The sequence below is a fragment of the Sinocyclocheilus grahami genome, unplaced genomic scaffold, assembly GCF_001515645.1.
Source record: "Sinocyclocheilus grahami isolate Dianchi unplaced genomic scaffold, SAMN03320097.WGS_v1.1 scaffold218.1, whole genome shotgun sequence".
Lineage (NCBI taxonomy): Eukaryota > Metazoa > Chordata > Actinopteri > Cypriniformes > Cyprinidae > Sinocyclocheilus > Sinocyclocheilus grahami.
In genome coordinates, this window is record NW_015505397.1 from 473,098 (window position 1) to 495,739 (window position 22,642).

A 22,642-nucleotide genomic window follows, 5' to 3' on the forward strand; every position below is an offset into this window, starting at 1 on the left:
ACACACACACACACACACACACGGTGAGTTGACATTGTTCTTAATGTCCTACCTGAGGGCAGGACCCACCTGGAGCTGCAGGCTCACCTGAGAGTGTGAAGGACACACACACACACACACACACTCCCCTCAGGCTCCTATGCCATTCAGAATCCAAAATGCATGAATGTGAATTCTATTGTGATTTTGCATTTAAGAGCATAGAATTAAAATGTAATGAAATTGATGCAGTTGCAAATTATACTTTTTTTTCAGTATGAATTAGCCATATACATCCAGAAACATTGGGTGTTAGGTGCAATGCCACCCAAATTAATTTGTATTTAATTAATTTGTTTTTATTGACCATAGTAGAACATTTCAGATCCCATAATACTCTTAATTTACTATATTATATACAGTATATTCAGATTATGGTGTCAGGATTTTATTTTTTATTTTATTAGGAAGTTATTTGAAAACAGGAAGATGGACATTTTATGATGATGGAAAGCAAAATTAAAATCTGTTTTTATGTAAAAATATTTGTAATGAATTTAGGCCAGATTTAGATTTTTTTTTCATATCAAAGATAAACTTTAAAAGCCTTTTGCAGATTGTTAATTTTCATATTCTATACATTTTAACCTGTTTCTCACAATGAAGCACCATGAAACAAATAATACAAATTTTCTTTGTATAATATTTGAATTGTACAGTAATTAGGGTTATTATAGTAAACTAAAACCATTAAAAAAAGCCTTTGTCATGTCATAAAACTAATTTAACCATAAAAAAAACCTTTGTCATGTGAAATAAAACTAATTTTAACTAAAATAAATCAAAATTTAAAATTTGTTTGGCAATATAGTCCTCTATGATTTTTTTATAACAACATTTTTAACGAATTGAGGTCAGATTTAAAAAAAATTTAAACCAATGATAAACTTTAAAAACATTTTGTAATTTTTTTCCTCAATTTTATGCATTTTAACCTGTTTTTCACAATAAACCAATATGAAACAAATAATAAATTTTTTTTATTTTTTTGTCGTTGAACATGGAATACATTTAGAGCTGTAGTATTACTCAATACATCAGGGCATAAATGGTGTACATACACAAAAGTAATAAATAATTACACATTCATTTTGACAAATTTTTAAAATTGGAATTAGGGTTATTATAGTAAACTAAAACTAAAACCATAAAAAAACCTTTGTCATGTGAAAAGTCCTCATTTGTAAGTTGCTTTGGATAAAAGCATCTGCTAAATGACTAAATGTAAATGTAAATAAAAAAAGGGGTCAAATTCAAATTTTCCCTGAACTCTGATTGTTCTGCTTAATGAAAATTTGATAAACAACACCATGAATATTTCTGAAACACACACAGAGAGGGAGAGAAAGAGAGAGCGAGAGAGGACACTGGGAAGCAAAGAATCAGATGCCAAAGAGGAGAGAGAGAGAGAGAGAGAGAGAGAGAGAGGTGCATGATCCTATGGATGTTGAAGGCTCAGCAAACACAGAAAGAGACTGGAATGAAAGTGAGAGGAAAGTAAGATTATTCAGGCTAATAATCGAGAGAATCAAGAGTGACGGGGAAAGCAGAGGGAGACGGACTGCAAACTTTAATATTACAGTTAAGCTGTTTTCTGTGTGAATATATTGAAAAATGTAATTGTATCCTTGTTATCAAAGCTGAATTGTCAGCATCATTACTCCAGTCTTCAGTGTCACATGATCCTTCAGAAATCATTCTAATATGCTGATATGCATATGCATGCATCTAATATGCATTTAATTTGCTGCTCAAGAAACATTTTTAGTAATTTTATAGTTTTTGTTTTTTTTCTAAACCATGTTTTTCATGGTATTTTTGTGGTGATTTTTTTATTTGCACTGTGCTATATATTGCATTTTATTTATGTAATGATATGTAAAATATCACATTATTAAGTTGGCTTGAGAAAACCAACTTACTAAAATGCTATTTAAACTTCTTCTTCTGAGACTAAAATCTCTGACTGCTACTCCTCCTAGAGCTTTAACTCTACAAACTCCAAACTCAGCCCAGCTCTTCAGACTGATCTGGCCGGGTGTGCTATATCTTTTCAAACTGATCAGACTTACCGTTTTCATAAAAATAAAGATTAAAAATCATAAAAATTCCATAGACTTTCTCTGACGGAATGTTCAAATGAGCCTAGACTATTCCAACTCCAACTGTCAAAATTTTAATTTAAACACATTGAAGCCCATTAGACTCAATCAGACTTCCCTTCTATGTACTATTTCTAACCCATTCAATCTCATCTATCTATCTATCTATCTATCTATCTATCTATCTATCTATCTATCTATCTATCTATCTATCTGCTAGCAACATGCAAGCGACTTGCTAATCATGATAACATCATGCTAGTAACATGCTAATCATGTTAGAAACGTGTTAGTAACTTGCTAATCATGATAACAACATGCTAGTAACATGCTAATCATGCTAGAAAGGTGTTAGTAACTTGCTAATCATGCTAACAACATGCTAGTAACATGATAATCATGATAGAAACGTGTTAGTAACTTTGCTAAGCATGTTAACAACATGCTAGTAACATGCTAATCATGATAGAAACGTGTTAGTAACTTGCTAATCATGATAACATCATGCTAGTAACATGCTAATCATGCTAGAAACGTGTTAGTAACTTGTTAATCATGTTAACAACATGCTAGTAACATGCTAATCATGCTAGAAACGTGTTAGTAACTTGCTAATCATGATAACATCATGCTAGTAACATGCTAATCATGCTAGAAACGTGTTAGTAACTTGCTAATCATGCTAACAACATGCTAGTAACATGCTAATATGATAGAAACGTGTTAGTAACTTGCTAATCATGCTAACAACATGCTAGTAACATGCTAATCATGATAGAAACGTGTTAGTAACTTTGCTAATCATGTTACCAACATGCTAGTAACATGCTAATCATGATAGAAACGTGTTAGTAACTTGTTAATCATGCTAACAACATGCTAGTAACATGCTCATCATGCTAGAAACGTGTTAGTAACTTGTTAATCATGCTAACAACATGCTAGTAACATGCTCATCATGCTAGAAACGTGTTAGTAACTTGTTAATCATGCTAACAACATGCTAGTAACATGCTCATCATGCTAGAAACGTGTTAGTAACTTGTTAATCATGCTAACAACATGCTAGTAACATGCTCATCATGCTAGAAACGTGTTAGTAACTTGTTAATCATGCTAACAACATGCTAGTAACATGCTCATCATGCTAGAAACGTGTTAGTAACTTGTTAATCATGCTAACAACATGCTAGTAACATGCTCATCATGCTAGAAACGTGTTAGTAACTTGTTAATCATGCTAACAACATGCTAGTAACATGCTAATCATGCTAGCAACATGGTAGTAACATCAAACTTTAAACTTTTTAAACTTCTTAAACTTTTCAAACTTTTTTTAACTTTCTGATCCGGCTTTCTCAAGCCAACTAAAAGTTTGTCTTGACAAACTTTTTTATCTAGTTATTGTTATTATTTTAAGTTTGTCTTAATATGATAATAAAAATGTTGTTGTTAATAAATAACAATTAGTCCCTCGATATCTCTTTGCCGCCTTGAAATCTTCTCAGTCTCCTAAAGTGTAAATACGACCGGGAAGTAAGAAAAAACACATTCAAATGTATTCTCAATACTTCAATTTATTCATAGAAATACAGATATTATATAGGCATATGTCGAGGGAATCTTTGGCCAAGAACATGTGTTTATATAAAATGGCCACATGTACAGAAAAACATGGACATATTAGGAATAGACTTTTGCGAAGAATACTGAACTGTCTTCAGAGTTCCTCACGAACTCCTTTACCCTTGTAGTCCTAACATTCATGTCCTTATTGGGGCATTTAAACCAAGAAAACTAATGTATACATTTGCGCATGCATACCTCGCATATGAGTAAGAGATATTTAAAACATAATACAAGAGAGAGCAGAGAGGGAGAAAAAGGAAAGGAGGGGGAATAAGAGAGAGGGGAAAAAGGAGGGGTGAGGCATATCTGGAACCTTAACAAGACAGAGAGTGTTTTCTAACAGTCGTATTTTCCTCTGCCTCTGAAATTAGACACTTTTTTACCATGTAATCAATTTCTGATGAATTTTATATATATATATAAAGTTTTTTTTAATATATATTCTGTTTCACATTTAAATGCATCATATTAAGTAAATAAAGTGTATTGCCCGTGTTGTATTGTAAATCTGCTGTGATCTGTCTGTAGATAAGTTGTATGATGATCTGGAGCTGTCTGTGGTGTGTCACCGTCCCGAGGGTTTGGAGCAGCTGGAGGCTCAATCCAACTTCAGCAAGAAAGAGCTGAAAGTGCTGTACAGAGGCTTTAAAAACGTATGCAAGCTCACACACATGTAGACGTGTTTTCCTGATGGTCTGTCTGCTCCTCTGTCAAAATCAAGCGTGTGTTTTTCTGCTTGTTTGTCAGGAGTGTCCCAGTGGTGTGGTCAACGAGGAGACGTTCAAACAGATCTACTCGCAGTTCTTTCCTCACGGCGGTCAGTGTGTGTTTGCAGCTGATCTGTCTGTGTCAAATCACTTGATTATATAGTTGCAAAGTGTTCTTCATTAGTTAAAATGATCCTTCCTAGTTCCTACTACAGTGATTGTGAGCAGGATCTCACTTTTTCAGATGCTCATAAAATGACCAAATTATGTTTTGCTTCAAAACTACAGATATCAACAGGTTCTGTGAGAGTTAAGCTTAGGGTTAGGATGTATATCAGTTATTTTACTCTCATTTATATAGTATTATAGTTTTTGTTTTGATTTTGATTTTGATTTGATTTATATTTTATACTGTTTAAATGTTTTATTTGAAAAGTTTTAGTAATTTAGTCTGTATAGTTTTAAGTTTTACTTTTTAGTTTGTTCGTTTAGTTTAATTTTAGTACTTCAACTTGAAAATTAGAAATTTAGTATTTGCATCTAGCTAAAAGTTTCTTTTTTTAATCTCATTTTACTTCAGTTTAACACTTGTTGGCATATCTGGAACCTTAACAAGACAGAGAGTGTTTTCTAACAGTCGTATTTTCCTCTGCCTCTGAAATTAGACACTTTTTTACCATGTAATCAATTTCTGATGAATTTTATATATATATATAAAGTTTTTTTTAATATATATTCTGTTTCACATTTAAATGCATCATATTAAGTAAATAAAGTGTATTGCCCGTGTTGTATTGTAAATCTGCTGTGATCTGTCTGTAGATAAGTTGTATGATGATCTGGAGCTGTCTGTGGTGTGTCACCGTCCCGAGGGTTTGGAGCAGCTGGAGGCTCAATCCAACTTCAGCAAGAAAGAGCTGAAAGTGCTGTACAGAGGCTTTAAAAACGTATGCAAGCTCACACACATGTAGACGTGTTTTCCTGATGGTCTGTCTGCTCCTCTGTCAAAATCAAGCGTGTGTTTTTCTGCTTGTTTGTCAGGAGTGTCCCAGTGGTGTGGTCAACGAGGAGACGTTCAAACAGATCTACTCGCAGTTCTTTCCTCACGGCGGTCAGTGTGTGTTTGCAGCTGATCTGTCTGTGTCAAATCACTTGATTATATAGTTGCAAAGTGTTCTTCATTAGTTAAAATGATCCTTCCTAGTTCCTGCTACAGTGATTGTGAGCAGGATCTCACTTTTTCAGATGCTCATAAAATGACCAAATTATGTTTTGCTTCAAAACTACAGATATCAACAGGTTCTGTGAGAGTTAAGCTTAGGGTTAGGATGTATATCAGTTATTTTACTCTCATTTATATAGTATTATAGTTTTTGTTTTGATTTTGATTTTGATTTGATTTATATTTTATACTGTTTAAATGTTTTATTTGAAAAGTTTTAGTAATTTAGTCTGTATAGTTTTAAGTTTTACTTTTTAGTTTGTTCGTTTAGTTTAATTTTAGTACTTCAACTTGAAAATTAGAAATTTAGTATTTGCATCTAGCTAAAAGTTTCTTTTTTTAATCTCATTTTACTTCAGTTTAACACTTGTTAATATTTTGTTTTATTTATTAAAAGTTAAAATGAACTAAGATGAATAAATGCTTTAAAAAGTATTTTGATTGTCTATATAGTTAAATTTTTTATATTTAGTTATTTTAATACTTAAATTTAAACTAAACAAAAATGCGAAATTTTGTCTTTGCAACTAGCTGAAATAAAATGTTTTTTTAATATATTTTATTTTACTTCAGTTAATGTTTAACATTTATTTATGTTAATATTTAAATTTTATTTCAAGTAATTAATTTTTTGTTTTAGTGTTAACACTTTACAGTACGGTCCCATTAGTTAACTTTAGTTAATTAATTAACTAAACTTACAATCATCAATACATTTGTTGTACTATTTATTAATCTCCGTTAGCATTACATAATAAAAGTACAGCTTTTTATTTTTGGTTCTTGTTAGCTTAGGTCCATGAAATAATTTAACAGATACAACTTTGGATTTTAATAATGTGTAACATTAACTAAGATTAATAAATGCTTTTGAAGTATTTTTTATTTTTAGTTCATGTTAACTAATACAGCTGTAAAGTGTTACCGTTTCACATTAACAATAACCTTTGTATAGATAAATGTCCTTAGCTAACTATGAAAACGTATTTGAGAGGTTCTCAGCTTCAAAGCTGTTTATACGTGTGTGTGTGTGTGTGTGTGTGTGTGTGTGTGTGTGTGTGTTCTCTGCAGATGCCAGCACATACGCACATTACTTGTTCAACTCCTTCGACTCTTCCCAGAATGGATCCATCAAATTTGAGGTGCCATTTCTCTTTATTTATCCATTGTTCTTCACCTCCTTTGTTTCTTCTGTTGTTATTTTTACTTCTGTGTCAGCAGGGCTTTATGATTGTGTCTTCAATGATAAATCACTCCTCATTGTTTCTCTGTCTTTCAGGACTTTGTAACGGCGTTGTCCATCTTACTTAGAGGAACAACAACAGAGAAGTTACAGTGGACCTTCAACCTGTACGACATCAACAGAGACGGTTACATTAATAAAGAGGTGTGTGTGTATCAGTCATCACTCTAAATCTCCAATAATGTCTTAGTAAGATGATATTTGAATGCTTAATTTGACAATCAAAATGTATAATGCAATCCAGGAGATGACTGATATAGTGAAAGCCATATATGACATGATGGGCCGCTTCACGTATCCTGCTCTGAAGACAGACACTTTCAAACAGCATGTGGATGCTTTCTTTCAGGTCAGTTTGTTATGGTACATCTTGAAAATTTTCTGTACAACAAGATGATGTTGTTGTCCGTTTTCATTGCATTATAAATCACTTCTTTGCAGAAAATGGACAAGAACAGAGATGGAGTCGTCACTCTTGATGAGTTTATTCTCTCCTGTCAAGAGGTATACAGTACCTGTTCATGTTCAATATGGCATACTATGCATACTATTTTTGTAATATGTATATCGAGTGCAAATTTAGTATGCATGGAATAACCAAATGACCTAATATATTAAAAAAATGTGCAGTATACAAGCATACTAGTCACACTGTTTTTGCAGTATGAATGCAGTATGCAAGGCAAAACCAGATGAGCGACAACATTTGCTAAAATGTGCCGTATTCATGTATTCTTTGCACTGTATACATACTGCAAAAACAGTATGTAAAGCATGCTTTTATACAGCACATTTTTGCAAATGTAGTTGGTTATCTGGTTATTCCATGCATAAAAATGTGCATACTGTGCACTGTATACATACTGCAAAAAATACCATGCACAGTATACAAACTTGGTATGCATGGAATTTCTGATCTGATTATTAAAAGGTGAACATAATTTTCATATATTTTATGTATAACAATAACTACTCACTGAATTAAACATAAGTGAGTTTGTGACGATGTAACATGTTTAAAACATTTCTCACTGCATACTGCTTCACATACTATTTCTTTAAAACGTAAACGGTATATACTATGCAGTATGCAGTACACTAGTATTCCATTCCATTGGGAGCCTGTCACTTTCTTCCTCTCTTAAATGTAAGCAGTGCCCTCTGGTGTCAGAGTGAGTACTGCACTATTGATAAAACATCTGTTAAATCAGTCCTGTCCACTGACAGCCATGCAAAAGTCTTTATTTATTTATTTATTCCAATTTTTATTTGATCAGTTAGGTCATTCCAGACTAACGTTTTGTTAAAAATAAGTGGATTGTGATGGTTTTAATAGTGTTATTTTAGTATCATTGATATAATATTATAGTTTTTATTAATATTTTGAATTAGATTTTCTTTTCAGATTTTATTTAAACTAAGTCAAAATGAGAAATGTTGAGAAAATTGCTGAAATAAAATAAGTTTACTTTTTTATAGTCTATTTCCAGTTTTTTTTTTTTTTTTGTTATGTGTAATAACCCTGTTTTTAACTCCTCTTTACTTTTGATTCTAATGAAAAATACATTTTAAAGAAGTGAGGCCAGATGGCGCTAAATTCTAAACAAACTATTTTAGTTTCATTTATTTACATTTTTTACATTTGTAATCTTTCCAAAATAACTAGTTTTATTATTTGGTTATTTTGGTTCAGCATTACTTTTTAATTTTCATTCTTTGCAGCACAACACCAGCAGCTGAAATGTAAATGGTTATTTTACATGTCATTCATAAGCTGCTTCTTGTCTAATCAGGTGGTTCTTTTTTACTAGAACGCACCGATAGTATAACGACAGACTTGCTCTTTTTTCATCTTTATAATAATTTTTAAGTATAATTAGCTTGTTTGTGTTCCTTCCTCTCAGTCTCTTCCTCCTTTCTTTAGCCATGACTCATTGAATTTCTCTTTCTTCTCTTCACATTTCTTCTCTTCAGGATGAAAACATCATGAGTTCATTGCAGCTCTTTGAGAATGTGATATAGCGCCACAGGAAGAAAGAAACCAATGAACTGTTGAATCTGATCAAAAAAGGAGGAATAACTTTTACCCCAATCACCATGGTTACAGTTTGACATCACCTTGTTACCATGGCCGACTGTTTGATTTACGTGTCGGGAAAGCGGTGTGTCCTTTAAACCCCGGTGTTTGACCTCGTCCTGTTGCAGATGTGAGACTTGCACATTAATACCTAAAAAAAATGGAACTAGTTAAAAGAGCATGTCAGTAATTGTGTGTCAAAGGCCCAGTGGGTTTCCTAGAGGTCCTGTAGAAGCCAACTGAGCTCTTTCCATGGGACTGAATTTACTGTGAAGGATTTGAAAATATGTCACTGATATCTGATTCATTTTAACCTGTTTATGGTGGATTTCAGGTACGTGTTTGCTGAACAACATTCGATACACTCGACCTGTGAGAGTTCTCCAGCTAATGTGCAACATATATTCAGCACATCTTATCCTAAGACCATTTTTATGTGTCCATCATTTAAGTAGAAATGCTAATCCAGTAGTATAACCAGTGGTTTTCTCATGAACCGACCAATCAGCAGTCATTTAGCCGGCTTTGCAGAAGTTGCTTGTCCACTGTGAAGTGAGAGTTTTGCGCTGTTTGTTTTTGCCAGTATTTGTCATGTGCTTGTGCATCTCCTCATCCTGACCATCACTGCTTGCTGTTCGTGTCCATTATTAGCGATAGTCTGCATTCATAGGCGGAGCGTGTGTAAGGCTGGGCACGGGGACTTGGGGCAAGAATGCCACTAAATTGGACAAAAATGCCCCTGCACAAACAAATTAAATCTATTACGTCTGTTGCTAACAAAGTGAAAATGAATAGACAGTGTCGATTGCGGCATTAAATTAAGATCTGCTCATGTTGCACCGTATTTCATTTTAGGCGTTTTTACAGTGTTGCACATTTTAACCAATCACACACAATTCTGTTGAGCTTAGGAATGCAATGGCCAATCAGAGGCGTTCAGATGAGTCATCGCTGAAACTCATCAGTTTTGTTGAGTGCGCGAGCCTTCGCTGACTGAATTCCGGACTCTTGCGAATTCTCTCATAATAAACAACAAAGCGCAGATGTACGTACAATGTAAGAGATTCATTTCACAGTGTATACAGCTTCAGTGATTATAAGGATAGTTGTGTTTTTTGAGAGTGCTTAAACTCGCGATAGATCAATGTTAGTGATAATGTCACTTTCTATATATAATTTATTCGCTGTTTGAATAACCGTGGAAAGGAAACGTTATATAATTATCAATTTCTAACGTTTTTATTAAATTGTAATCACGTTAAATACAATTTTTAAAAAAAATTTAGCCTACATGACACCCATGTCTGGTTCTTGCCTAAAAATACGGGTTTATGATGTTTAATACATTTGGCTGCGTTTAACCTTACCCTGGAGTTGGTTCACCCTCCGCCTATGCACTCGGCTCTTGTTGGCTTGTGATTGCTCTTAGCTCCGCCTACTCAAAATATCTGCTTTCTGATTAGTCTGTTTGTCTGTCTGTCAGTGTCATCGGGAGAAGATCTGACATAAGGTCACATTTCAAGTATTCTCAATATGTGGTTCTCATTAATGAAGTACAGTGATTTTATTTAAATATGCATAAATTAAAGGTAGCAGATGTCTTATTTCTTATGATTTTGGGCCGACGTGACACATTGGCTTCTGTGCAGATGGCAGCTCTGCATGTGAAAATGGACTTTGATTGACAGGTGCCGTAGCAAACTTAAGCAGTCACTATATTTGTATTTGTTTGTATGTTGAACTAATATAAAACCATTTTTTTTTATTGTGTGAAAGCTGTGAATTGCCAAAATTAGTACTGTTTTATGCAGCCATAATGCCACCTTACTGTGACATAATTTAAGAGAGCAAAAAATATAATGAAATGAATTAAAAGACAGCAAAAACAAAAGATTTATGGAACTGTTTGATTTGTCTCGACAAGGGCAACTCAACATGAATGACATTCACAATTCAATTGCTTCGTAATCTAATATATATCTGAGTGAATTTAAATATTAGCTGTGGCCTAATGGTTGGAGAGCCGGACTTGTAACCCAAAGGTCACAGGTTCAATTCTCAACATTGGATGAGATTTTAAAAATAGAGAATATATATATATATATATATATATATATATATATATATATATATATATATATATATATTTGAAATCTCCTAATAATGTGAACAAATACTTTTGTGCCAGGAAACATAAGCCACCATGTTCAAAAGTGTGTTGGAAGTTGAAACCTGTGTTTATCACAATCACAAACAATCCTGGCAGACCCGAATATGCTCTGATAACCATAGTAATGCTGTTTTTATATATTTTTTTCGGATAATTTGTGATTATATTATGACATGTTTTTGAACAATCACTGTGTCGGTACAGCATGATGAGTTTAATATATATGATATTTGAATTATTACACATTGTATATTGTATACTCTGCAAAGTAGGTCTGAATAATCAAATTGGGAGTGGCGGTGTCTCAGAGAGTTATATAAAAACTGTGTATTGTATAAAGTACAGGGACGACTGAGGGACGATTATTTTTCCATGATGTTGTAAAAGGAGACGGAGAGACAGACGGTCCATCAGACAGACAGATTGAGGAGATGGGAAGCTTAACCTTATATCCATTTGTTGAAATGTTGTGTAAACTATTTAACAATAAAATATTCGATGCATAATGCTGCTTGTTCAGTGTTATACTGTATTTACACGCCATTGCTTTTCCGGTTGCAAGTACGTCAACAATGACAATCATTAGTCGGTAATGCATCGCCACCATAAGAGCACAAAATAATTACGATAAGTACAATATTTTGTAGACTTTCTCACAGACATCATTTGAACCGTTCATATATACAGATCTGTGATTCAGCTTGTTTAACAGTTCGTTTCTGTCAACATTTCACCCTATTTTTCCAAGGCAGCATCTACATGGGACGGTGTTTGGAAAGTTTTTGTGTCCGTAACAAACTCAGATGTCATTACAGTTCACTATTCCCACAAAAAGTGCTTGGATGCTTTACAAATAAAAAATATCCGGACAAAAAGCCTGATTCATATTCAAATCTGACTGTTTTAGTTCAGTCTTCAGCTTCACTGTCCTGCTTCCAGCGTCATGGCGGTGATTTTAAGCCAGAGTGGTGGTTGTTGGGGCCAATTTATCCAGTCTCTCCTGGGCCCAAGGCTGGAGGTTCTGGAGGGCGTAGAGGGAGGAGTTATGCACACATAGAGGATCCGACGACACTGATTCGCTCATGGACTTCTGGAGGGCATCGGCCTGAAGCTGAAGCAGCATCCGATTGGCTTGCTGACGTCCTGCCTCTCTTTCCTCAGCTGTTTGCCTTCTGGAGATTTTGAGGTAAGATTACAATTAGCAAAATGTAGAAATCCTAAACATTTGACCCTTTGATAAAATTGATGTAATAAAGAAATCTGTGGATTTTAAATTAAATTATGATGATAATAATAGACCCTTTTTCACAGACTGTGATGTGTTTCCACAGTTATCATCAAGAACATAAATCTAGCTAATTTCATTTGAAAGTGTACGTTTATAATACTTTGTGTTTTATTACCTTGGCATTAAATTACATAAAACTAGTTAACGCTGTTGCATGTTTCTTAATACAAAGGCAAATTTGACATCTTTCTCTCTTCTGACCAACGTAATCAATCTCATTATTTTCCCACAGTATTTAAATTAAATGTATTTCATGTAATTGATTTCATTATAATTAAGTAGCCTACTTATGTCAAATAATTTACTTCAAATTTAAACAGTTTAAAGAAGTGTAGTCTACCTTGATTCTAAATGCCACATTTTCCAGTTACAAAAAATAAAAAGTGTCTGTACTGTTCTGAACTCTTCCAGTCATGTCTGTGATGTTTGGGTGAACGGATCTGGGTCAAACCGGTCTCACCTCCACTTGGTCCGTCGGTTCTGGAACCAGGTCTTGACCTGCGCGTCTGTCATCTTCAGGCTCTTGGCGAGGCCCGCGCGCTCCGCACTGGCCAGATACTTCTGCCGGTGGAAGCGTTTCTCCAGCTCGCAGATCTGCACGCGCGAGAACGACGTGCGGGGCTTTTTCCGTTTCGGGGGAGTTCGGTTCTGATACGGGTGACCGATCCGCCGGGTCACGGTGAACGGAATGAGAGCTGCGAAACACAAAGACATGAGTCATTTATGATGCTCTGTTCCTTTATATTTTATAAAAACAAATATATATTTTTCGGATAGCCTAATTCTTGTATTATTGTACTTAATTAGCCTAATAGTTTATTGTTCGAGTTTGAAACGAATTTTTGACTTTGTAGGCTAATTTTAATATTTGTTTAAGATACGTTTAAAACCTAGTTAAAATTGAACGAAACATTGTGAAAGCTGTTTTGTGTGCATCTTTAATGCTTTCTTTCCCAAAACAGCTGTTTGTCCACATGCACGACAACACTGTCCTGATCAATGAGGTCATCGCGTGCAATGGCAAAACATAAATCGAATTTGAGGTAATTTGATAGAACATTTATTAAATTTAATGTTAATGCAGATGTAGATGCAGATGGCTAATGCGAATCACTGAAACTATCACCTATGTTTGAAACAAAATACTTGTTTATAATTTTTTTTATAATTATTAAATATGATTAAATTAATATTTTTTACCCAAGGGAACACGAACAGAAAAGGATGCACTCATTTCTGAAGTGAGAGTTTTAAATGAGAATTTCCTTTTTTTTTTTTTTTACATTTAGCCTAGGCCTACTCAAAAAGTGTATTTATATATTTATTTTTTTCAATTTGTAGCCTATACGATTTGGGTCCGGACACAAGCACGTTTTCCTTCAAATGTCCTTGAAACCGTTGTGCTGAACTCTTAAATAATTCCACTTACATGTTGTGTGTACCATTTAACGTTAAAAAGGCCTGTTTACGATTTATTGACTTATTTGAAGAAATATACTCATTTTGTTACAGCCTACTTTTGGGCCTAATCATTGAATTAATATCTTAGATTAACATTAAACATATAACAGCAACAAACCAAATATTTTCTGCTCTTAATTGGAATGTTTTTGTCTAGTTTATAACCAAAATGTTTTATAGCGTGTAGCCTAAATATACTCATTTAAATTTATATGATTATCGATATCGTCACCATTACCATTTGATTTAACATATACCAGTTGATTATAATTAATATCATTACAAAATCTGTATGGTTATTATAGCAGTCAAGGTCGTATAAAGTTTTTCAGGGTGATTTCATTGTGATAAGCTTGTTGTAAGTTCAACCATATTTTTTGGAGAAGAAAGCTTTTTTTTTTTATTAATAATTATATTTATTAATATTTCATATCTTTGCATCTTGTGGACAAACTCCTGCATCCTCAGAGATGTTTGTCTTTTACCTGGCAGTCTGTCTTTAGGGAACCTGCGGTTATTGTCCATCCAGGAGAAACACAGCGCCGGTGCGGCGCTCACCATGGCCGGCGGCACCGCGACAGCTAGAGGTCTGTGCGCCGGAACCCGAATCACTCCACTGGGCACCAGAGTGCCGCTCAACCCGTACACCCGCCCGGAGTCCTCCAACGCGCCCGTGACTCCGGACAGAGAGACGGGTAAGGAGACATGAGGCGCGACGCTCGCCCTGGATGGGCTTCCCAAGCGGCTGTTATCCACAGTGTTTCCGACCCTGCTCTCTGGGTCCAAAGAACCCAGAATCTGGTCGATCCCGAATCGTATGGGTTCCTGATTTGATTTAGATGGCGGTTTCGGCTCGTTCGGCTCCGCGCGCTCCATGACTCCTAGTTGCGCAGTAGATTATGATGGATTTAGACAAATGAAATCACGTTAAGTGCGGCAAAAAAAGCTTTAATTTAGTTTTAGTCTTGTCCATGGTTTCGGATGACGGTCCTCGTTTCTCTAATTCTTTGTTTGAACTCTGACAGGTCTCGCCATCGATGCGCCTCGCGTCAAACTGTCGACTTTCCGCTCCGCGGCTCTTGCCAAACTCATCAGCTCGAGTTTTTATTGGTCGGCTGACCGAACCGTCATTATCTCTGTCTGTTGGATGACATTTAGGAACAGGGGAGGAAAACACTGCGAACTAGAGTCTCATCATGTAATTCAGTAATGTCATCAGACCAATTTCTGAAATGCGCATTTATTGGGGCTGAAACATGCTGCTGCTAATTTATTTACAGACGTCTCTCATTATGTTGAATTGCATTAGCACCGTTTTACGCACAAACTTTGAATTTACTTTGTAATGTTGTATGCAAGATTTGCATTTCCAGAAGGAAACAACAGTCAGAGTTTTCAATGCAGCAGAAGGATATTGTTAAATTTGAGTAGGTTTAGATTTTAGGGTTCTGCTTTGTCACTATAATACCATTCTTCCATATGCATATGCATATGCATAGGCTATTCTAACCATATTGCATATAATCAAAACAACAATTAGTATATTCTGTATTTGAAAACTATATATTGCAATCTCGTTTTCTCGTCCTGTCAGTTAAAAGTGAGTGTGTTTTCTACAGAAGGGATTCACTGAGATAAACGTGAAGGATCGATTGCGTTATCGATCGTTCGGCAGTAATCGGAGACTGTCGGTGTAGCATAGATTTGTGCCATGACGTTGATGAATGCTCGAACCCCACATGCCAAATGCTCTCCACTGCTCGTAATTTCATTCAGTAAAACTATCCTGCAACAGACCAATTAGATTTTATTACATAAATGTCAACCAAACAATATCCATCAAATATGAGAAGTTCTGTGCCGGACCGCGGCTCCGCGCTCTGCTGTTTGCGTGTGAGTGCGCAAAGGCTTTTAAATTGACGGCCACATTCGTGTCCTCACACCGGGAAATGGAGTGTTTGCCGAGGGGAGGCTGCTGGCAGGACACGCGCAATGAAAGAGCCGTGGAGATTGAGTCAGTAATGCAGTTTAGAAGCGTCTGAGCAGGTGAAATGGACATAAGCAGCCCCGGGCCCCCCGCACACATGCGCTGGATATTTTACCACCGAGAACCAAAGACTTACTTTGGTTTTTATTGGTGATTCTTTTCCTGGTTGAATGTTGTTTGCTTTGCAATTATTTGGCATGGATGTGTAGATTTGTATTTCAGCGAAAGCAATCCAATTCATTTGTCAAAACCGATCAGAATACCTTTAAACATCTTTTAAATGGACATATGTGGATCTTTCTATTGTGTTTCTAAAGGTGCTGTAAAAAAATATGCTGGATTTGACACCTGCTGAATTCAACCTTAATTGCGCTGAAAATCTTTTAATTTGGAGTTGCCGTTCTTTTTAAAATTTGCTTCTATATCTGTCATTATGCTATATTAAAACCAAATCTTGGATTCTTTTTAGTCAACTTGTTTTCTTTCTTTTAGCACAGCTTTTGCATTTCTCTTTGGAACTGATTGATTATAGGCTGATCAGAGCTTATATGCACCTCGGTTTTTTAGTGAAAAAGCATGATTTGTAGTAAACATTTGTAATACAATTAGATCATTCTTGGGATTTTTATCACCTTGTTACACTTGTGGTGTTCCCATTCAAAAAACAATATTTGCATATATATATATATATATATATATATATATATATTATTATTTTTTTTTTTAAACAAATATGCCTGTTGGTTTTTGAATGTCGGTCAGGAACAGCACAAGTGTAACAAGGTGATAAAAATCCCAAGACTTATCTCATTTTATTTAGTTGTTATATCCCGTGTGAGCAAAGTCGGTAGTTTTAATCCAAAGCGATAACATTAACTAGCATTTTCGGGTAAACAGAAAATCCTCACCGGGTCAAGATGCCCGAAACACAACACGAGATTAGACATACTTCAGCATCTTAACATGCAAGCAAATAGAAATATTTACTAGTTCAAAAAAATTTGCATCCAGTTCAGACGTTTTGTAAAAAAACAACAACAACACAAAAAACCCCAACAACTCTGTATCATTAATAAACCCAGAAAATCAACAAGTATGTCATTTGTGAGCTGAGGTGCATCCGCGTAATTTGCTCCCACATATCCTACTATTAGCGTGGCAGTTTTCAGCTTCAGTCTCTCCAGTGAAATGGACACGGTGTCTAAAAATGTGACACCGCCACTGAGCTTTTGACTGCTGTTAGTTTAGCGTTGACACATGAATGATTTTTTAAAAACCGCCCCATGAATGTATTCAGACATTTCTGGCAGAAACGCTTGACTCCCCTAAACGTGCTTCTGGCGTGTTTCCGTGCCATATGTGCACGCGGCGACAAATTTGGCCTGTTTGCTGTTAGACGCGCGATAATAGCATATAATTATGCGACATTTGCTTCTCCTTGAGATTGCTTTTTGTCAAACATTTATTGACACTGCAAAGCAGTTTTTCGTCGTATATCTTTGGTCATTCATCCGAACTGATTTGTTTTTGGTGGCTGTTATTCTGATCATATCTGCGTAATGGACCCCCGCCATCTCTCTCTCTCTCTCTCTCTCTCTCTCTCGCTCTCTCTCTCGTGATTGATTGAGGAAGCTCGGAGCTCTTCGCTGTCGTGTAATCGGCTCCCGAACGATATCACCCGTCATCCCGTTTCTCAGGGGTGTCCCGTGAGGTTTGATCCATCAGATGACCGAGTGAGGATAGAGGCCTACTGTGATTTTTCTAATTGCCCCAACAATGTAACGACCTCTTTAATATCCTTTTCTAAAATGTTTTATTTATTACTGTTCATCTGTATTGATCTAATTATTAAAATCATGCCCAAATACAAACATATTAACATATCAATTAAAAGTCAATGATAAATATGCATGCCTAGATGATTAAAAAGGAGAAATCTTAGAACAATCTACTTTAAAACACGTGCCAAGTTTCTGAAATGTAATCTTTTGTAAAACTTTTAAAACCATTTTCATCCAACATTTTTGGTTGCGACATTCAAATCAAATCAGTTTCAGATATAAGATATCAGTAACCAATTTCAGATAACAATTCACTGCTAAAAAATAAAAATAAAAAATGCCATTTTTAAAAATTAAGAATTAGATTTAAGGCTTTTCCTTTTTTTATAATCTCCAGACACATATTTTAGATACTTTTAAGACCCACAAAAAATCAATAGGACTTTAATTCTAAAGTTTAACACGTGCTCCTCATAGATAAGATGCATTCAGTTAATTTCTGTATGAATTGCGTATTCATGTGTGTAGGCCTACTGTTGAATATCTGGACATTTGATCCGCTATTAATCACGATCTCAGGTTTCAGAATTTAATTGCCGATATTTTTCACAATTAGTGTGCGCAAAAGTTTAGGAATATTGATGCCGAAATTCTTGCATTTAGTTTTCTTCTCTTCATATAAAGCCCCTGCATTCGCTGCAATGATTGAAGGTCAGATCCATCATTGGGCTCGACACATTAAATGTTTTATTCTCCGGAGAAACGGAGACGTATAAAACAGAAATATAAGGGAACAAAAGCCAACGATTTGTCTTTAAAATTACCCCCGTATTTGCATAATAGGGGATCCGGGTGTCGCGCCCGCGGGCGGCGTTTTTATTGCGCGTCTTCGGCGCGTTATCAATTTCCAGACTTTTCGAGACCTGTCACTGAAGAACACAGACAGAACCAGAAATATAAAGCAGCAAATTAGAATTAAGTGATATAAGGGCCGTATGTGCTTTTGAATAATAAATACGAGACTTTGAGAGAAGCGGTAGAGTTATATGAATTGACGCCGGTAAGTAATAGTGCATTTAAAAACATCTACTATGTTTTTATTATTATCTGTGCTGAAGCACCACAGAATGAGGCAATGTGAAGATCACGGGAGTTTAAAGTCTACAGTGGAAAAACTCAATGGGATAGAATATCCTCACAGCCCTGAAGCCAAACTGACACAGCAAATGACATTTAGACTGTTAATAATTCTCATCCTCCGTCACCCCATTAAATATTAAATAAAGCCTATTAAATGTAAAGTAATAGCCCGTGAATTCGCTGGTGTTGTTTAACATCTGTTTCCTCTCGCACTGAGACTAAAGCATTGATTCTAAGTCAGATTCAATGCATTCATACTGTGTGATGCAATGGTGCGACATTAGCAAGGTTAATGAGGAGGAACTCTGGTTTGAGTTCAGCAGGTTGTCTCACAGTTTTAAAACACTTTTGCATTAGACATTTATCAAATATGTAGATGTCAGTTCTCGTTAAACTCACACACATCCTAGAAGAGAAAAACATGCTCATGTTGCAATTCTTGTCTAGAACTATAGTTTTCTCATTTAAAAATCTTAAAAGTTGCATTTTGCTTTGTATTTTATTTAATGCAAAGATATTAATTCATTTTTATACTTTTTCCAGATACCTTTTGAGTAAGTTCTCCAAACTCACTGTAAAAAGTGTCCAATTAATTCAACTTAAAAACGTAAGTTAAGTTACTGCCTTAAATTTTTAGGTATAAACAAATTGATTGTACAAGCCATTTCAACTAATTTTTGTTTTACAATCTTGTCTTCGTGAATCTTGTGTAACTTATGAAGTTGAAAATGGTTGATTTTTTGAGGAGTGAAAGTAATGGAAAAACATAACCCACGGTCCCATAACTTGATCTTGTCAAATGTAAACAGGACTTGTGCGCTATACGTTTTCTGAAATCATACAATAGCTTTGCATGAGGAGATTTAAGTCTTTATTCACAGATAGTTCAGATAATTTTATTTATGCCTATTCAAATTTACCATCAATGATACCAAATTATGTGTCTTTTAATGCAAGTTCTATGCAAACAGTTCTAAACTAAAGCATAGTCCTGGCTAGTTCATAAACAATAATCCCAAATCAATCCAATTCAGACAGTAAAAATTATTCAAGGAAAGAACTTTTTCAGGCTCATCACATGATCCAAGCATTTCCAGTTTTTACAACCTCAAATCTATCAGAAACATCAGTCATGTCTTTCTCAACAGCTGTGTGCAGACATATTAATACATTTCAAAAAGCCCTCTGGTGTTTCAATCAACTGTCTGATCCATGCATCATAATTTCACCCTAATACAAATCTGAATGCTGGAAATAAATCCATATTTGGAAACGTTCATTTCAGAGAAACAATGAAATCTGTGGGAGATATCGAATGGTTATAGAGATTTACACAGCCTGAGGACGAGTCCTGTATGAGGATATTCGTCCCTCCCAAAACTACTATATTACTTTTATTGGAAATTTGGGATCGTAATTTTTGTATATTTATTTACCTGCAACTGTCCCAGAATTTACTGACTTATTTCGGTAGTGCACAAGAATGAAGCTTAAAATTTCAATTGTAACACCTATAAGCATGTAAGATTTTTTGTTTAGCATGTATTATGTCCAAAATAAACATCCACCTGAAGCTTTTACATGCACTTACTGTAAAAAAATAAATAAATTCCAATTATTTCAACTTAAACATTTAAGGCAGCAACTGAACTCCAATTTAAGTATAATCAAATTGGCCATACAACTAATTTCAACTGGAGAAAAAGCTAGCCTTTTTTAAAAGCATAAGCTTTTATTTATTTTTTGGGAAAAAAGCAGTTCTTCTGTATTTCTGAGTTGGTCAATCATGTTAGTGAGGAATACATGTCAATGATGTATTTAAAAGCCTTTTTTTGTGTGTGTGGCGGTAGGAACCCAGTTGCAGTTTGAGTTTTCTGCTCCATTAACCCCTCCAGCAAAAGACATACTTGAATCATTTCAACAATGAATTGCATGTTTCATGCATAAGTCTGATATGAGGTAAGACCTATTGATTCTTGCATTCAAAATCTTCAAGAGTATTTACAAATGGAGCTGATCAGGAACTGATCAGGAACCAGTTATTCTGATGTAACACAACACCTGAAGTCAATAAATCACACAGACACCTTGAGGGCTTTAGCACTGAGCTGAGAAATGAGAGGCAGACAGAATACAGACGGATGGATGTAGAGCGATGGAGGACATGCATCCGGTCTGTGATGGTTGAGTGCTCGGCTGGTTTGTCCGCCATGCACTGAACAGAAAGAATACCGCACTGCCTGAATGAACAGAACAAAGGAGATACAAAAAGAGAATGCATGCATGTGTTTGAAGAAGAATACACGGCTAATGAAGATAATCAGGGAAGAAATGTTTAGAAGAGAATATTTTAAATACGAGAATCTGTTTTTTGTTTTCAGAAATGTGGATGATGAGAAGCGCTTAATGTCAGTCACAAGACTGTCATAGGATAGTAAGATTGAGCACAGTATAAAAAACTTAAATGAGATATTTGAAAAAGAACTCTGATCAAAATTTGAGAACACTGACAGATACCTTCAAGTTATTGGTGCTAATTTGGCACCTGGTGCTAATTTGCTTTATTATACGAAAACCCTATTTAACTGGCAACATTCCTCCAATTTTCACTGAGATTGCAAGATGGTGGGCCACTCTAAGATAACTGAAACCCTTGATAGCAGGTTGTCCAAATGAAGGCCAAAGGGATGACACTTTCAGCCATCGCAAGAGAAGCTGGTCATTCCAAATCTGTGATTTTTCGAATATTGCAGATTTACAATGACGCTAATTCATTCAGGTCCCCCAAAAATGCTGGTCATCCATGCAAGACAAATGCACGAGAAGGCAGGATAAGGCAGAGAGTCTCAAAATGGGAATCGGTTCAACACTGCAGCTGGAATTGCTCGCCAGTTCAGTGCTAAACAGGGTAAGGATCTGTCTCGGCTATTTTAAGAGAAGTCGTACTGAAAGTGCACTCTGCAGTGACAAAGCCTCTCATCAGCAGAAAGAATCAAAAGGCTAGACTCACCTTTGCTGAGGAGCATGTGGTGTGGAGAGAGGAGAACTGGTCCAAAGTTCACTTTAATGATGAGAGCAAGTTTAATTCATTTGATTCTGATGGGAAACATTTTGTTTGACATCAAACTGGGGAAAGACTGAACCCTGAGTGCTTAAAGATGTCAGTGAAAGGTGGAGGAGGAAGTGTCTTGATTTAGGGGATGTCTTATACAGCTACATGGCAGGGTGAATGTAAATGTTTACCAGAACTTCCTTCAGAAACATGCAGTTCCTTCCCTGCAAGCATCTTCCAATCAGCCTGCAATTCTCATGCAAGACAATGCCCCCGTCACACTGCAAAACAGGTAAAGCAGTTCCTTGAAGCTGAAAACATTGAAATAATGAAATGGCCGGCCCAGAGTCCTGATCTAAATCTGATTGAAAATCTCTGGAAAATCCTTGGCGACAAAGTTATGGCTAAGAAACCCACTACAGTTACCGAACTATGGAAGAGAGTGGAAGAAGAGTGGACCACGATCACACCAGTGCAGTGTGAGAAACTAGTGATGTCCTGCAGCCGCAGATGTGCTGAAGTCATTCAGTGTGAGGGCCACTACACTTCCTACTAATTTCTGACAGCTGTAACCCTACAAACCCTGCTACAGTGGTTACTGTTCTCTAATTTTGATCACTGTGTTGTCCACAAAATAAAGATTTTTTTTAAATGCCTTGGTTATTTTGTCAAGCATGTTAGTGGAACAGTGGTATAGCTACAGCCAATATTCCTTCAAATTTTGAGTGATAAACAGGAAATAAT

General features: G+C 35.5%; 2 protein-coding genes across 3 annotated transcripts in view; one reads left to right on the forward strand and one right to left on the reverse strand.

The window, feature by feature from the left end:
* The window catches only part of LOC107596344 (Kv channel-interacting protein 1-like), a 60,459-nt gene extending 50,726 nt beyond the window's left edge, over positions 1-9,733 (forward strand). For both annotated transcript variants that reach the window (XM_016287064.1, XM_016287065.1), the window contains exons 2-8: positions 4,299-4,423; positions 4,518-4,587; positions 6,771-6,841; positions 6,979-7,086; positions 7,187-7,291; positions 7,384-7,446; positions 8,917-9,733. In XM_016287064.1, coding sequence (XP_016142550.1) covers positions 4,299-4,423; positions 4,518-4,587; positions 6,771-6,841; positions 6,979-7,086; positions 7,187-7,291; positions 7,384-7,446; positions 8,917-8,964 — 590 coding nt within the window. In that variant the 3' untranslated portion in view covers positions 8,965-9,733. The remainder of the gene's footprint in view (positions 1-4,298; positions 4,424-4,517; positions 4,588-6,770; positions 6,842-6,978; positions 7,087-7,186; positions 7,292-7,383; positions 7,447-8,916) is intronic.
* A 637-nt stretch (positions 9,734-10,370) lies between these two features.
* LOC107596345 (T-cell leukemia homeobox protein 3-like) lies at positions 10,371-14,968 on the reverse strand. The gene is made up of 3 exons (XM_016287066.1): positions 14,424-14,968; positions 12,938-13,172; positions 10,371-12,361 (listed from the first exon to the last, which is right to left on the reverse strand). Exons 1-3 carry the CDS (start codon positions 14,812-14,814, stop codon positions 12,145-12,147), a joined length of 843 nt encoding a protein of 280 aa, XP_016142552.1. The 5' UTR covers positions 14,815-14,968; the 3' UTR covers positions 10,371-12,144.
* Between the last annotated feature and the right edge of the window lie 7,674 nt (positions 14,969-22,642).

Bases quoted from the DNA above. Each gene is read 5' to 3' on its own strand.
- LOC107596345 (XM_016287066.1), bottom strand. From the start codon at position 14,814: ATGGAGCGCGCGGAGCCGAACGAGCCGAAACCGCCATCTAAATCAAAT. The intron at 13,173-14,423 runs GTAAAAGACAAA...TGTGTTTCGCAG, and splicing joins CCCTAAAGACAGACTGCCAG to CTCTCATTCCGTTCACCGTG. The intron at 12,362-12,937 runs GTGAGACCGGTT...CAAAATCTCCAG, and splicing joins AACCGACGGACCAAGTGGAG to AAGGCAAACAGCTGAGGAAA.